This window comes from Bos mutus, chromosome 10 (genome assembly GCF_027580195.1).
Source record: "Bos mutus isolate GX-2022 chromosome 10, NWIPB_WYAK_1.1, whole genome shotgun sequence".
NCBI classification, from domain to species: Eukaryota; Metazoa; Chordata; class Mammalia; order Artiodactyla; family Bovidae; genus Bos; species Bos mutus.
In genome coordinates, this window is record NC_091626.1 from 23,384,393 (window position 1) to 23,400,435 (window position 16,043).

Consider the following 16,043-nt stretch of genomic DNA (forward strand, 5'->3'; position numbering starts at 1 on the left):
GACGCATTATAACTCCAGAAATGTAGCTACATATTTTCTGATAATCTTGATTAGAACATCTGGAGAATTAACCAGTTTATCCATTATAGGAACAATTTGGAATGAGAATTTTTATTTCTTACAAAAAAGTTTGTCTATTCTTTCTGCCGCTAGTATACTTTTTGGGCCTCTTACGAGAGGTCTTACAGGGTCTAGTATTGGTGATGAGGTTTCCTTTCTGTGAATATGTTATGTACTTCAAATACTTGGGACAAGGCCCGGCACACAGTGGATGTTGTGTGTGTGTTTTCAGCAAAACATCCTCTGTGGGTTATGGAGGTCCTTGCAAGGTGTGCCTTAAAATTCATGTCTTGCCTGATTTTGTTTGCGTACTTTTGTAGAGTCCATGTTCTTTTTACCTTTCCATTTTCTTATGAAAGAGGACCTTTTTCCCCTACAGTGACCTTTCTGGACTTTGCCAGTAATCACCCAGCTTTTCCCAGAGCTGCCATCTTTCATTCTGGGCACATTTTTCCTGAGATTCCAGGAAGACTTGAAACATTCACGTTTTTACTCTAGGATCTTATAAATTTTCTGCATTTACCTGAAAAGCTCCCCTGTGGTAACACATTTCCCACTCCTTCAAAAATATTTCCCAAGAAAAGCTTACCTTGGGTCAAAAGCAGACCGTTATCTTCTTTCATCTTCAAATCAGACTTCTGAGCAAGATATTCTTTATGGCATACAAATCCAATGGATCCAAAAATCTCTTCGATAGGCATCTTGGGTACTGTGAGGTAAGCACTTCAAAACTGCAGAGTAAAGCAACCCGCCCCCTGCCCAGGTCTGCCAGCAGTCTGCAATCAAACATGAACAAATTCTGCTGCTATTCAGATTCTTTTCTTTTGACCTGGTTCCTGAGGTCTTTTAACCTGTGCAATGAAATTATTTATTGTTTTATGACAGAATACAGTGGTGTCCCACAGAGGAGCCATCGATGAAAAATGGTGCTGTGATAAGGAAGTAATAACTAGCATTTTAAAACTTGGTTTCCTTTTAAGAAAGTCTAATATACCTATAATAAAGGTTAAAGCAATTTGTCTTATTCTGCATTCTAGCATTATTAGTTTTAAAATAGCAGTTCTAACAAAAATGCATCAATTGACTTTCTAATTCTTGTCTATCAAAATAAACTATAAATTTACAACCAGCATTTTTTTAAAAGTTGTATAAATCTTCTTTTTCAAAAAAATAGTTAACAAGTAAAAATGAATGAGACGGCACCTTAGCAATTTTTGTTTTAAGTAATAAAAATTTATTTTCAGCCAAGTCATAGTTTTCCTTTGGTTTTTTCCCCTTGGCTTGGTTGATATGCCCTCCTCACCATAAATTATCACTCATTATTTGGGCTTCAAAAGTTCATTAAGCAGAGGAGAAAAAGAGAGAAGAATTCTAATGTAAATTTATTTAATTTTGAAACGACGTGATGGTCTTGGAAAAAGATGTTCGATATTCATTTTTCATCAACATAATCTCCAGAAGAAGAGTACTCATTTGCTTGCAAAGGCCATAATCTGTTCCTAGAGATAAAATGAAATCACGTGAGTGATACTCTTGCTATTTTAAGGTATGAAGGCAGGTGAAGATAATACTTTAAAATATTTAAAGTGATTGAAGCAAAAATTCAGTGATAGTTCCAGACAGATTCTCCTTCCAAGTCCCTCCAAAGTAACTTTTAATGGAGGTTTCTCAGGAAAGAAGCTGGACAGCAGCAAAAGGAGTTTAAGCATCTTTAAGAATCCCTATTCACTATATCAAGTTACTGCTTCCATGTGGGCTAGTACCAAAAAGCCCAGCAGGGACATTTCTGCTCATAACCACTGGGGAAGGTATTCAGATAAAGATGATAATTTAATAGCCAAGAAAATTAATTCAAAGAAATTAAACAGTCATCGGCCAAGTCATTCCTCAGTGAGCATGATTCTTGGAGATCTGGGAGAGCTCTCTTACTTTGAGTGGAGACACTGCATTTGTAGCCTGCAAGCCCCAGGTCCTGAGCAGCACGACGAGGGTGGCCCTGGTGGAATAGAGCCTCTTCAGTAGGTCCGTAGCAGCCAGAAGAGCGGTGTTGTGACGCTGTCTGTCTGTTTCATAACTTGTGAGGTGGCTCATGGAGCCTGGAGGGAAAAGGCAAGGTTACCTCCCTAATTCTGCAGTGCTGTTTTCTTTCCTAGCAAACCAGATGCATTTATGCCCACTCTATCTGGCTCCTGAGGAGTCATTTTCCTAATCTTCCCATATTATATGAGCTTGGGATACTTCTCCAAGGTACACTGAATCCTTACCTAAGTCTTTGCCATTGAAGGCTGCAGTACTGAGGTGATGGAGCAAACTGGAGATATCCCCAAAGCCCATGTTGACACCTTGTCCTGCAAGTGGATGGACCCTGTGGGCTGCATCCCTAAGAATAAAGCAGAGTTCAGGTGTGGCCTTCAGCCAGAGGGAAAAGGGAGCGGCTCTGCTGTTACCATCTTACCCAATGAGGGCCAGCCGAGGCCGGACATACTCGGCAGCATGTCCCAACCCAAGAGGAAACAGGACTCGGCTTTTGGCGTCCACCCTGGCGACACTGGGGGGCAGCTGGCGAGCTGAGACTCTAGTGGGCTTCAGAAAGGCAACTGCGGACTGCAGCATGGAGCCAGCTGAGTCGATGAAGTCTGTGTGGTTCACATCACTCCACTGAGTAGTATCGACCACAAAATAAAGTGAAAGTTCATCAGCAATTCCAGCGGGGAATTAAAACATTCAACAAGGCAAGCATTTTATAACCACAGCCATGGGTAGTGGTACCACAAGTGACAAGCCCCTCAAATGAATGCAAAATGCAATTCCCCGTCATTCCCCACAAGCTGTAGGATCAAGTCAAACTGCTCATAAGCCGCCCCTGCCTACCTCTGAGCTTCATCTTTCACCATTCCTAACCCTCAAAATGCATGTGCCAGCCACAAAGCAGCTCTCTCTACAGCATGCTCTTGATTCCACACACCCCTCTGCTTAGAATGTCCCCTCAATTCTAGTTCACCAGGGTAACACCTAGGAGTGTCCAGAAGCTACCATCGCTTTGTAAACCTCCCTCCAAACCGTCCTCTGTGTCTGTTGTTCTCCTCCAAGCTCCATAGTATAGCATCCTATGCAAACTCTACACTGGATCCTAACTCATTTCTGTGTCCTTCCTCACTCTGAGCTTCCTGAAAGCAGGGGCTATATCTCACTTGTCTACCTCCAGCGGCATCTACGTAGCAGCACTCATAACTTGCTGAACGAATGCACTGCAAAGGCCTTATGCCAGGAACATATACTAAGTCACCCAGAAAGGGTCATCATTACCTTGGAAGCCCCTTTAGTATGTTTAGTTCCTTTTGCTCTTGCTGGCTTCTGTTAAAAATTATCAAAGTATTATCACTTCAAAAAAAGTTACTTATCCAAGTAACTTCCACACAGGCAGCTGTTTCGGTCAGCAGAGCAGCAGCCCACGACGCTCAGAAGTGCACACAAGCCAATTTCTGTGGTTTCACATTTTCCTGAAGCCTCTCCCCCATGTAATCCAGATCAAGTGGTACAGGTCCAAAGGGGCAGTGTGTTGATTATTCCTTTCTTCTTACTCAGAACCACCTTTCTGGATCTATCCCCGCAACACATCATCGGCAGGTGATACTCACAAAGGCGGAGTTAATGGCATCCACAAACTCCTCCTCTTCCATGCTGACCAGCTCTGCTGCATGTTCATGGGATGTGGACCAAACCAAGGAACTCAAAGTGTCTGAGAGCTGTGTCGAAAGAACATCAATGCCAAGGGCTGACACTTCTGTTCCTAAGAGCTCTCAGGTGCGAGGGACGATAAGAAGGGGTAACAAAGCTAGTCTGGGCATAGTCCCTTGCAACTAGCAAAAGGCTGAGTGGAGTGAGGTTCTAAAAGGAGAAGAGTTGACATGTTTAAGAAGACAAGCCAGAAGGACTTCTTACCGGAAGCAGAGCAATGGGCCCAGAGGGGAGAAATCTCTGCCAAGCTACATTGTTTTCGGTGGCCTACAACACACAGGAGAAGAGTCCTTGTCAGAAGTGCCCGGTACCAGTTAGGCATGAGCAAGGCTCCCGAGAGTGGGCTCAGGATCTTACCTCTGATAAATGCAGAGTAGCCACGACAGCGGATTGGTCATAGTTCCAGCTAACATTCCGGATTCCTGCAGCCTGCCGCACTCCTGAGTTGTGACCGTCTGCACCAATCTGCGTGCAGACAAGAACCTGCTGAGTCTGCCAACCTCTTAATTAACAAAACTACTCCAGAAGGTTGTCCCTGCCTCCTGAAAGTTTTCCCTAGTTCCAACTGTTGGCAAGCCCATCTGGGGCAGCCAACTCTTACCTATGTTACTCCCAGCCCCTAGAGGAGAAGCCCTACATAAGCAATCCCAGCTTCAATGAACAGACCATAGCTGGACATCTGACCCACAAAGGGCCAGCCATAGGTTAAACTCAGCCAAAGTCTCTTCATACTGAACTAGAAAGCAGTAAAGCAGACACTGGAGCTGAACAGTCCTGATGTAAGGCTGAGAATGGCTGCCATGCAAAAGGGGAAGCTAATGATCAGGAAGAGAAAAAAAATGGGAGATGCGAGATGAGTGACTGCAGGATTCCTGAGAGGTAGAGAAAGGGCTCATTTTCTGACCCTCTGATTCCTGTCCCTGTAAGGCCAGCTATCCTTTATTTCAAGACATATGATGGTCTGAGAGATTGCCTCCTGTACAGCATTTACAATAGGGCCATCCTAACTGGAGCTGGTCTGAGTGGGTCCAGGTCCTTATAGCCAAAAGCTTTGCCTCAAATCAACTTCAACTATAGCTAAGATCTAAAACAAGAGACCACAGACTCTAATAAGATGTGGATATGCAAGACCCCTGGCAAAATAAGAATCTTCAACTACCAACAATTTGGTCTGGAGGGTTCTGCCATCACCTAGGGTAATATGAACCCAAGGGCTGGAGTCTGCCATGGAAAACGGATAAGGCCAGGTATAGCTGACTGCTTTGCTCTTGTAGAGAACGGTCACTTGGTCTAGGGAGGTCAGAAGAGAGAAAACAAAACATTAGACGGTTGGCCCGCAGGCTGAGGAAAAAACTCAGTAAATAAAGCAAGGTTGCAAGACAGCTTATCTTTATCTTATCATTGACTCCTAAATAAGAAAGGTAAAGACCTTAAAAAAAAACCCATGTCATCAATGTTATGGTCTAAGAGCTAATAAAAGACAGAGGCCACAGGGCTGAATCGGTGTGTGTGTGAGGGGAGATATCTCACTGACTTATCTCCTGCCAGGTGCTCCTTTCTCCCCACACTCTCACTCCTCTAGTCTTTTTCACTCTATGTCCAAATGAACCCACATGTGCTTTCAGAGCAAACAGGGTGGGGAATACCACAGGCTCAAACAGGTTCTAGATTTCATAAGGTTTTCCTTCCCCCGGAAGACATTTTACTTTTCTGATCATAAAAATTGTATGTTTATTACTTTTACTTGGTGTAAAAGTCTGAACTGCAAATACAGGTTTAAGAGGGGGGGTGGGGGAGAATCACCTTTAATCATACCACTCAGATATAGCTACAGTTAAAGCTTTGCTCTGTTGCTTTCCAGGTAATTTCCTATGTTTGTGCATGCACAAACACCATTCCCCCTCACACACACGCATACACGTGGGATCATACAACACAGACTTTTTTTCACCAGTAAATTGTGGGACATGTTTCTAAGTGACTATTAGATCTAAGTTATCTTTTAAAACTACATGGAAGTTCACTCCATGGATGAACCATTATCTCATATCAAAAAGCATTTAAATTTAAGTCGCTTCCAATTTTTCTCCCTCCAGAACCCCGAAATATCTAAAAAACATATATATATATATATGGGGAATTTATACCCAGACTACACAAAGAACCCTTATAACTAAAAAAATAAAAGACAATCTAGTTCTAAATGGGCAAAAGATTTTGCATAGACACTTCTCCAAAAAAAAAACACAAATAGCCAACAAGCATCTGAAAAGACACTCAACATTATTAGTCATCAGGTAAATACAATCAAAACTATGAGACACCACCTCACAGTTACTAGGATGGCTATTAAAAAAAAAAAAAAGAAAGGTTAAGGGGAATAAGTTTTGGCAAGGGGCGGAGAAATTGGAATTCTTAAATTTGTTGGCAGTAAAGTGACATGGTACAGCCTCTTTCAAGTTTGGCAATTTATGAAAATGTTAAACATAGAATTATTACATGACCCAGCAATTCTAGTCCTAAGTATCCACCCAGAAGAAATAAACCGTATATACACACAAAAACTTGCACACAAATGTCCCTAGCTGTATTCACAACCACGAAAAAGTGGAAACAACCAATGTCCATCAGCTGATGATGGATAAACCAAGTGTAATACATGCGCATGAGACTGGAGCACTGAATCATGCTACAACATGAATAAATCCAAAAATATATTCAGGGAGAGAAGTCAGACACAAAAAATACACATTGTATAAGTCTACTTAAATGAAATGTCCAGAAAAGGCAAATTCTGAAAAACAGAAAGTCACTGAATTGTACACTTAGAATGGGTGTACACTTACTGGTATGTAAGCCATACCTGAGTAAAGCTGTTTTAAAAAGAGAGAGGAAGAACCACCCTGAAATAACCCTCAGAGGGCTTCTTTATGGTGAACATCAGTATCTGTAGGAGGGATCCTTCCAGTAAGTCCAAGAATAATTCTAAGCCAGTTCTCCTTCCAAAGAGTGACTGAAAGATGGGAGAGTCAGGGGCCTCACCTGACACAGCCTCCAGCTGCTTAGTGAGAGCATGCATGATGACATCGTTCTCCACTATATAGCCCATGTCATCTAAATTATCCTTATCGAACATTATCAAGGCCTCTGAGCAGGCATCCCACACCTGGAAACACAAAGGGAGAGCATGTACTACAAGCCAGGGAAAAGGAGGCATTACTCTAATCAGAAACTGAGCACCGCTTTCCCAAGGGACTGAAGCAGAACAACCCCAAGGTATCAGTCCCTCTGGCAGGAGATGTACAGTAAGAAGAAAATTCTCTTGTGAATGCTTCCCTCCTACTTCCTGAGACGGAGTGTAAACTCTGCCTGAATTCTTCCCACATTTACAGAAAACCTGGAGAATGTGTACTCCACTATTTTAACTCAAGACAGACCGAAAGATCTTGCCAAAAGTGAAAAAGGAGGCACCTGCATTCGCCGAAAGGCTCTGCATCGCATGTTGCAGATGTGGTCCCAGGCACCAAAACCTACGAGAGAAAAGAGCTACATACAGACCACAGCAACCTCATGGGACCTACAGCCGCCCTGGGTCTCTCTTTGTCCCTTCTTCCTGTTAAGTGAGAGATTGTTCTCAGTGTTCAATAATAGAGAAATACTCACCACTTCTACCCTGTTTGGTGCTAGGAGCTAAGCTACTGTTTCCCAGCTCTGATTACAGAGCATGAAAAAAGACCCAGCTTTCATGATCAAAGGTCAAACCACATTGAGAGAGAGAAATAATAAAGGAAATTAAAATCCATATTGTACTTTCTCTTCACCATCCTACTAAAGGTTACAAAGTCATCCTACTGAGTTACAAAATCCTACTGAGTTACAAAAAAAGTGTTACAAAAATCAACCTACTGAGGTTACAAAGTGTTAGTCACTCAGTCCTGTCTGACTCTTTGTGACCGCATGGACTTTAGCCCATCAGGCTCCTCTGTCCATGGAATTCTCCAGGCAAGAATACTGAAGTGAAAAAAAAAAAAAAAAAAGAATACTGAAGTGGACTGCCATCCCCTTCTTCAGGGGAATCTTCCCAAGGACTGAACCCAGGTCTCCCTCACTGCAGGCAGATTCTTTACTGTCCGAGGCACCAGGGAAGCCCACTGAGGTTACAAACTCCCTGGATAAAGATGATTCTTTGTTTAAATCTAGAGAACCAAAGCAATTCATTCATTGAGATATTTACTGAGCACTTACTATGTGCCAGATACACTTCTAGGTACTGAGCACAAAGTGGGAAACCAGACAAATCTCAGCCCTTAAGCAGCTGACATTCTAGCTGGAAAGATAGACAACCCCCCAAAAAAAATCATAGTATCAGTTACTAAGTGTCATAAAGAAAAATAAAGCGGTATAAGGGGCTAGGGAATGATGCAAGAGTCTCATTTTAGATGGGATGGTTCCACACAGGCTGGCTTGAGGGAGCAACATCTGGCAGAGACCTGAAGACGATGTGCTACCCGTGCACACACCCATCTACACCCTAAAAGCATTTAGCATTCAGGCTCCCCAGCCCCACAGACAGCTGACTCTGGGAATAAAGAGGATGCTGGCACCAAGTGAAGGGTCACAATTAGTTCATATAGTTTCAATTCCACCGATTTATAATGACCCAACATCACAAATGATGTCCACATGGACCCACATGTCTGCTGGAAGTCTTCTCAGACCGGAAGTGGACACATGAACAATTCTTGGGATCTTCAGCTACGTACTAGACTTACCACCCCTACCCTCCTCTCCCAGGCATCTCGGTGAGCTCCCTCCTTGCCAGGTGCCCCGCTGACTCTGCCCTACAGGACATCCTGGAAAGTCAAGACAGGAGGCTGGCACAGTGACAGAGGATCTTTTACTCACTACTGAGAAGGGTTGCAGAGCCAGGGGAGATGGAGCTGACTCTATTGCTGTAAGTTTCTGGCAATTTCTCCAGCACTTTCTTTGGACCTGCTTCTAACAACAGTATTTTCTTGTCACAAAAGTGAATATCATGTCCTAAAAAAAAGAAGAAACAAAATGCTGTATCATTTTAGAAAAATCAATTTATTCTCTCATTTCCAAGAGAAGTATCATATTAAGTAATTCCTTAGCGCTTAGGATACAAATTTCTTACAGGACACATAAAAAGGGAACACCATACGGAGTCCTAAGCAGTAACATACAGTACCTTTTCAGTCATGTAAACCACCCTGCTCGTGGCAATAAGAACTCTCCAGACCAAACCCTGCAAAGAAGCAAATAATGGCATAACCCGTAACAAGGGAATAAAATGTCCTAGAAAAGAAAAAGGAAGGAAGGCGGCAGTGTTTGAATACCAGATAGTTACAACCTTAAAAGTATGAAGTCACTAAAAATTACAAATCCTGTTCAACAGAAAAATAAAGCTAACAAACAAAATTCACTGTGGCCTCAGGAGAATCCCAGGGAAGGCGCAGCCTGGTGGGCTGCCGTCTATGGGGCCGCACAGAGTCGGACACAAGTGAAGCAACTTAGCAGCAGCAGCAGCAGTAGGATTAAATCAAAGATAAAAGAGCTTATAAAAGAAAAGAGAGCCAAAAAAATACACCAGTGGTGCCGAAAACTCCGGTCCTAAAACATCTGTATAGTGAAGTAAAAAGAGGACTTGGAGACTTTGGTACTGGGTGACTAGCACAGACACAAGACCCTCCACAGTGCCTCAGAAAAAGGTGCAGGGAAAAAGATAAGCAGTGAGCTGCACTTCCAAGAAAGGAGAAAACACCTGTGATGGAATTACCAGCGAGAACTCTGCAGGTTTTACTTAGTAATGGTCAGGGAAACCCCACAAACCTTGATCCCTCTTTTTATTTTGAAATGTAAATGACAAAAAAAAGGCGCTATTGTAACAGACAACAAAGAAAGGGTGAAAATCAAGGACAGCTCCAGTGGAAAAGGAAGTGAGCAGCGCTGAACCCACCAGCTCAGCATGGCGCCCCCTGCCGTGCTGCAGCGGTTCTGCTCTGAAGGATGGGAACCCCGGCCATGGCCATGCTCAGCAGAGCGGGTGGTTTCTGGTCCTTCACTTCTCCCGGCCTTGATCTAACAGTAGCCGCTCCCGCACCGAAAGCCTCCGCCACCTGCGAGAAGCCTCGCCTCCACAGCAGTGTTCTTCATACCAAGCCCGCACACCTCCGCCCGCAGGAGAGGTCAGTTCCTTGTTCCTCCAGGGTAGCTTTCATCTCAGTTTTCCTTCTGTTCGTTATTTACAGATCATTCCCTTTTGCTGGATTCTAAACTCCTTGGGGGCTAGGAATTCTTTTCTTATTGCAATATTGTCCCCAGTAGTATATGCTGTTATCTCCTCAACCCACAAAGAGATACTCAATGTCTTAACAGACATTTTTGTTCAATGACAGACCAGAAAACATTTAGGAAGAGTCAGATTTCAATCCCATATTTGTCCAGGGGAATAGAAGTAGAAAAAAAATAATGAAAATACGTATTTTAGGCTATAATATCATTATAGCCTCTATAATGTTTAAGCATAAACATATATAACTTAGCTGTTGATTGAATTAAATGAAATTATGAATTATAGGTGAATATCTAAATTTTAACCTTGAAATCATTTCACTCTATAAAGAATCCAAGTTAGTTTTATCAAATGACAACCTCGTGCCATAATAATTTGTCAATTTTATGAATAACAAGATTATTAATAGTTTACTTTTTCCTGGATATCTAAAAGCAAAGTTCCATAGAATCACTATTATCATTATCATCACTGCTAATGTTTACTAACTCCTATATGCCTGGTGCAGGAGAAGGCAATGGCACCCCACTCCAGTATTCTTGCCTGGAAAATCCCATGGACGGAGGAGCCTGGTAGGCTGCAGTCCATGGGGTCGCTAAGAGTCAGACACGACTGAGCGACTTCACTTTCACTTTCATGCATTAGAGAAGGAAATGGCAACCCACTCCGGTGTTCTTGCCTGGAGAATCCCAGGGACGGGGGAGCCTGGTGGGCTGCCATCTATGGGGTCACACAGAGTCGGACACGACTGAAGTGACTTAGCGTAGCATATGCCTGGTGCAATTATATATGGTTTACTATAGTATTCTTCTGATATAATCCATACCATAATTTTATGAAGAATAAAAAGCTATTCTGTCCTAATTTAAGAGATGAGAAAAATCAATGTACAGAAATTGTGAGTAATTTATACAATTCTACCCAGATAGAATTAGAGATAAGACCGAGGATTTAAATACATGTAATCTCATATGGAGACCTGTCACTTCATCCTTTAACTTCCTTTAAAGGAAGTTTCCTTCTTATTTAAAACAATCATTGGACTGGAAATGAAAATTAGAAACTCTGGATTTTAATCCCAGCTCTCACAGTTTCTAGCTTTCATCACCTACAAATACATACATAACACTATGTACTTTATAAATTTTCTTTGGTCAAAAAAAAAAAAGATCTCCAAGCACATAAAATAGTCAGGGTCAATACTTTATTTTTCAGTATTTTATTTTTAGCTATTTAATATCATTGTTTTAGGAAACTCTCTTGGAAAAAAATTACTGGAGAATATCATTTACAAGTAACAATGCTGAGAGGGAAATAGACATTTCAAGCCTAAAACATAAACTAATGTGAGTTTAAAGAAGAATCAAGGAAAACATAAACTGGTGTATAGGGAAATGTGAAGAGGCCATGGACAATTTTCATTTTTTTATTTTTTTTATTTTTTTTTATTTTTAGTATTTATTTATTCACATATTTGGTTGCATTGGGTCTTAATTGCGGCACATGGGCTTAGTCGCCTCACAGCATGTGGAATCTTCCTGGACCAGCAATTGAACCCATGTCCTTGCATTGCCAGGCAGATTCTTAACCCCTGGGCCACAGGGAAATCCCAAGGTGTATATATTCTTAACAATAATTTCCAGTTGATGATGAGGCCTCAGTATACCAGTACTCAGATATGTGAGCCTTCCTCAATTTACTAGAAGTTAAAATGATTTTTCTGCCAGGGTCTCAAGACAGCACAGTTCCATCAGGTTTCCAGGTGTGAGAGTGGGCGAGAGAAGGGTGGATGTTGTACCCACACAGTAATTTAAAACTTAAAATCTTTGTGCAGAGAATGTCAATTATCCCAGTGCCTAACATGAGCAAAGCAAACACCCAAACATGCCAGAAACATAGAAGCCAAATGCACAAGGGGAAAGAAGGCAAACACAACCTCCCTGGAGTTCTCTATACCCTGTGTGAAAACAGATCTGTCTCTAAGTAGCTGCTGCTGCTGCTACTAAGTCGCTTCAGTCGTGTCCAACTCTGTGCGACCCCATAGATGGCAGCCCACCAGGCTCCTGCATCCATGGGATTCTCCAGGCAAGAGTACTGGAGTGGGTTGCCATTTCCTTCTCCACAATTTTCATTTTTAAAGCAGCTATCCAAGATTAAGTGGATGTCAAAATGTAAAAGTTGATCACCATATAAACTATTAACAAGAATACTTTTGGGTATACAGGCCATGATGATCAAGGGGAGACACTGCTGCTGCTGCTAAGTTGCTTTAGTCGTGTCAGACTCTGTGCGACCCCATAGACGGCAGCCCACCAGGCTTCCCATCCTTGGGATTCTCCAGGCAAGAACACTGGAGTGGGGTGCCATTGCCTTCTCCGAGGGGAGACACTAGCAAGCACAAAATCTCAAGCAGCTTGTTTACTTGACTCAGCAGGACCTGCCCAAGGACAGAGTCTCCTTACTCTGTTTATATTTTATATGAAAAAAGTAGAGGCTTGCTCACTGAATAAATTGTACCAAAGACTTACAAATCTCCTACTGGGCTTCAATTTTCATGTTTTAACATTGAGTACTTTCTCTGAGCTTTTAAAACAGGAAATTAGCTGGTGTGTGAATTTTTTAGGGAAAACCTACGCTTGGTAGGTTTGACTTACTTAGAGGCAGCGACTCATAACCTGGTGTACTCAGCCTATGAGCTCTCTTTCGTAAACTTACACAGAGAATTGTTTTGCAGGTATCTGCTTAAAGTCAGCCTTGAATTTAGGAATTTATACTTCTATGGAAAAAAAAAAAAAAAACAGAAAAATGAACAATTACAATACAGAATTCTCTACGCTTATAAAAACTTTCCATCCTTGGGATGTGGGCAAATGGGGTGAGAAAGAGAACAAAACAGGAAGGGAAAAAAACTAAACAAAGAAAATAGCACAACACCAAATATTAATTAAATTAGCAAAAACTCAGTAAGACTAAAAACCTTTTCAAGTACATATCATACAAAATTGTATAAAAAGTTAAGAGGTAAAGTCACTACAAGACAATTAAGCTCTTCTCTGTTTCTTGTTCTCAAACTGTGGGAATATAGGGAATTCCCTGGCAGTCCAACAGTTAGGACTTGGAGCTCTCACTGCCAGGCCCAGGTTTCAACCTTTGGTTGGGGTCTAAGATTCCACAAGCTGCTTGGCACAGAGAAAAAAAAGTATATGCAAGATACTTTTAAAAGATGCTTATATCAAGTGCTGATAACTGTATTTTACAAAATGTTTTTGAGACTCAAGCCCATTAGCTTATATAAAGCACTGTTTGCCACCAGTCGCCTAGAAGAGGAAACTTCCCCACTTGCTAGGGAAAATGTGACTATCACCCCACGCTGAAATCAACAAAGACTTTCTCATTATTGAAAAATGAGTGTTAGTTGTTCAGTTGTGTCTGATTCTTTGTGATCCCATCGACTACAGCCTGTCAGGCTCCTCTGTCCATGAATTCTCTAGGCAAGAATACTGGTGGTGGTGGTTTAGTCACTAAGTCGTGTCTGACTCTTATGACCCCATGGACTGTAGCCCGTCAGGCTCCTCTGTCAATGGGATTCTCCAGGCAAGAATACTGAAGTGGATTGCCATTTCCTTCTCCAGGGGATCTTCCCAACTTAGGAATCAAGCCCGGGTCTCCTACATTGCAGGCAGTTTCTTTACCATCTGAGCCACCATGGAAGCCAGAAAACTCAAATCCAATTTCTGAAAGTCACTGTACAATTGTTAAAAGCAGAAGAATTTGTTGGCCTAGGTTCAAATTCTGTCTCTGCCTGGTGTGAGACTCTGGTCATTACCTAACCTTGCTAAGCAAGTTTATTCATATAAAAGATGAAAACATCTACTTCACAAGGTAAGAGCAGTCTAAATTATACGTGGAAAAGCAAATGTTGGACTCAAAGTAGATCACAGGCTGAAATGTAACAACTAAAATTATAAAACTCTTAGAAGAAAACACAGGAGCGAATCTTCCTGATTTGAGGTTTGGTAATGATTGCATAGACATGATACCAAAAGTAAAAGTGGTAAGAGACTGATAAGCTGGACTTCATCAAAATTAAAAACTTCTGTGCTTCCAAGGACACCATCAAGAAAGTGAGAAAACAATTCCCAAATTGGGAGAACACATCTGCAAATCATGTATCTGATAAGGGGCTTGTACCCAGAATATACTGACTTGGCCAAAAGAATCATTCAGGTTTTTCCGTAAGAGGTTATGGAAACCCTAAACGAACTTTTTGGCCAATCCAATATAAAAAACACAACTCAATAATAAAAAGACAAATAGTCCAATTTAGAAATGGGCAAAGGTTCTGAACAGACATTTCTCCAAAGAAGATACACAAATAACCAATAAACACATGAAAGAATAGTCACCATTATTCATTAGGGAAATACAGATCAAAACCAGGAGACAGCACCTCACACTCACTATTATAACTAGTGACAAAAAGACAGTACAGTGCTGTCCAGGATGTGGAGAAATGAGACCTCTCATTTATTGCTGGTGGGAATGTAAAATGGTGCAGCCGCTCTAGAACACTGGTAGTTCTTCAAAAAGTTAAGCAGAGTTTACCAAATGACCCAGAAAATCCACTTCTAAGATTATATCCAAGATAACCAAAAATACATGTTCACACAAACAAAAGTATGTACAAGAAGTGATTAGCAGCATTATTTGTTATAGCTCCAAAGTGAAAACGACTCAAATGTCTATCACTTGGTGAATGAATAAACAAAATACGCTATTTTGTTCATTAAAATACTATTATTTACTATTTGGCAATAAAAAGAAACAAATTACTGGCACACGCTGGGCTTCCCCTCGTGGCTCAGCAGCAAAGAATCCGCCTGCAATGCAGGAGACTCGGGTTCGATCGATCCCTGGGTTGGGAAGATCCGCTGGAGGAGGGCATGGCGACCCATTCCAGTATTCTTGCCAGGAAAATCCCACGGATAAAGGAGCCTAGCAGGCGACAGTTCATGGGGTCGCAAACACTAGGAGGCGACTGAGCACGCAGACACTGGCATATGCTGCAACCTGGATGATTCCTGAAAACATTAAGCAGATTCCACGTATATGAAAAAGTCCTGAAAAAGCCAATCTATAGAGATGAAAAAGTACATGAGTGGTTGCCTAGGGTACTACGGTGGAGGAGATGGGGGAGACGGCGGGCTGCATGGGCAGTGACTACTAACGGGTTCGCGCTTCTTCGGGGGGGCGGTGATAAAAATGTTCTAAGATTCATTGTGGCGATGGCTGCACAGCTCTAGGAATAAACTAAAAATCATTACATAATATGCTTTTAAGTGGGTGAAGTTTATGGTATGCAAACTATATCTCAATGAAGCGGTGTAAAAAACATCAACAAGAAAACCGCCTAACCTAGCTCAGTAGACAACTGCCCAATGACTTCGGTGTCCAGACCGAAATAACCCTGGGCGGGTCTGTGCCTCCACGTGTTGGAAAGACTCTTACGGTCCCTCCCACTTTTGACCCTTCGGAATTCTGAAGGAACAAACGTTTGCCCCCGGGGTCCTGCGCTTCCTCTGGGCAAGGAATGGACCACAAGGTGTGCAACACTCAGGCTTTGGGCAAACAGTGCCAGGGCTCCCACACTCATCATTCCTTCACGGCCTCGCTCCCCGCAAATACCGGCCTGGAGATGCGCTTACCTAAGGCACAAGCCATAGCGGCGCCTACCAGGCCTCCCCCCGACACCACCACATCGTACACGTTGTCCGCCGAGGCGCCAGCCCACCTCCGGCAGGAGACCCGCGGGCCCTTCTGGGCAGCGGCAAAGACAGTGCCCCACCGGACTCTAGCCAACTGGGCCGCCATGGCGCTGACCTGAGCCGTATCTGAGCGACTGAACTGAACTGAACTGAACAGACCCGCC

The 16,043-nt window shown here is 42.5% G+C and overlaps 1 protein-coding gene across 2 annotated transcripts; it reads right to left on the bottom strand.

Moving 5' to 3' along the window:
* Positions 1-1,271: 1,271 nt before the first annotated feature.
* Positions 1,272-16,038, bottom strand: COQ6 (coenzyme Q6, monooxygenase). 2 transcript variants are annotated; one of them, XM_070377529.1, is made up of 13 exons: positions 15,820-16,038; positions 8,704-8,838; positions 7,270-7,328; positions 6,841-6,964; positions 4,958-5,088; positions 4,156-4,263; positions 4,003-4,065; positions 3,699-3,806; positions 3,367-3,414; positions 2,516-2,718; positions 2,325-2,440; positions 1,990-2,156; positions 1,272-1,559 (listed from the first exon to the last, which is right to left on the bottom strand). In XM_070377529.1, exons 1-13 carry the CDS (start codon positions 15,983-15,985, stop codon positions 1,530-1,532), a joined length of 1,458 nt encoding a protein of 485 aa, XP_070233630.1. In that variant the 5' UTR covers positions 15,986-16,038; the 3' UTR covers positions 1,272-1,529. The 2 variants fall into 2 exon arrangements, with proteins under 2 accessions (XP_070233630.1, XP_005893869.2); XM_005893807.3 differs by lacking the exon at positions 3,367-3,414 and having other exon boundaries at positions 15,820-16,035.
* Positions 16,039-16,043: the final 5 nt, after the last annotated feature.

Excerpts from the sequence above, each read along its gene's own strand:
- COQ6 (XM_070377529.1), bottom strand. The coding sequence starts at position 15,985 with ATGGCGGCCCAGTTGGCTAGAGTCCGGTGGGGCACTGTCTTTGCCGCT. Across the intron at positions 7,329-8,703 it reads CTCTGCAACCCTTCTCAGTA|GTTTTGGTGCCTGGGACCAC; the intron begins GTGAGTAAAAGA and ends TTTCTCTCGTAG. Across the intron at positions 4,264-4,957 it reads CCCTCCAGACCAAATTGTTG|ATTGGTGCAGACGGTCACAA; the intron begins GTAGTTGAAGAT and ends GTCTGCACGCAG.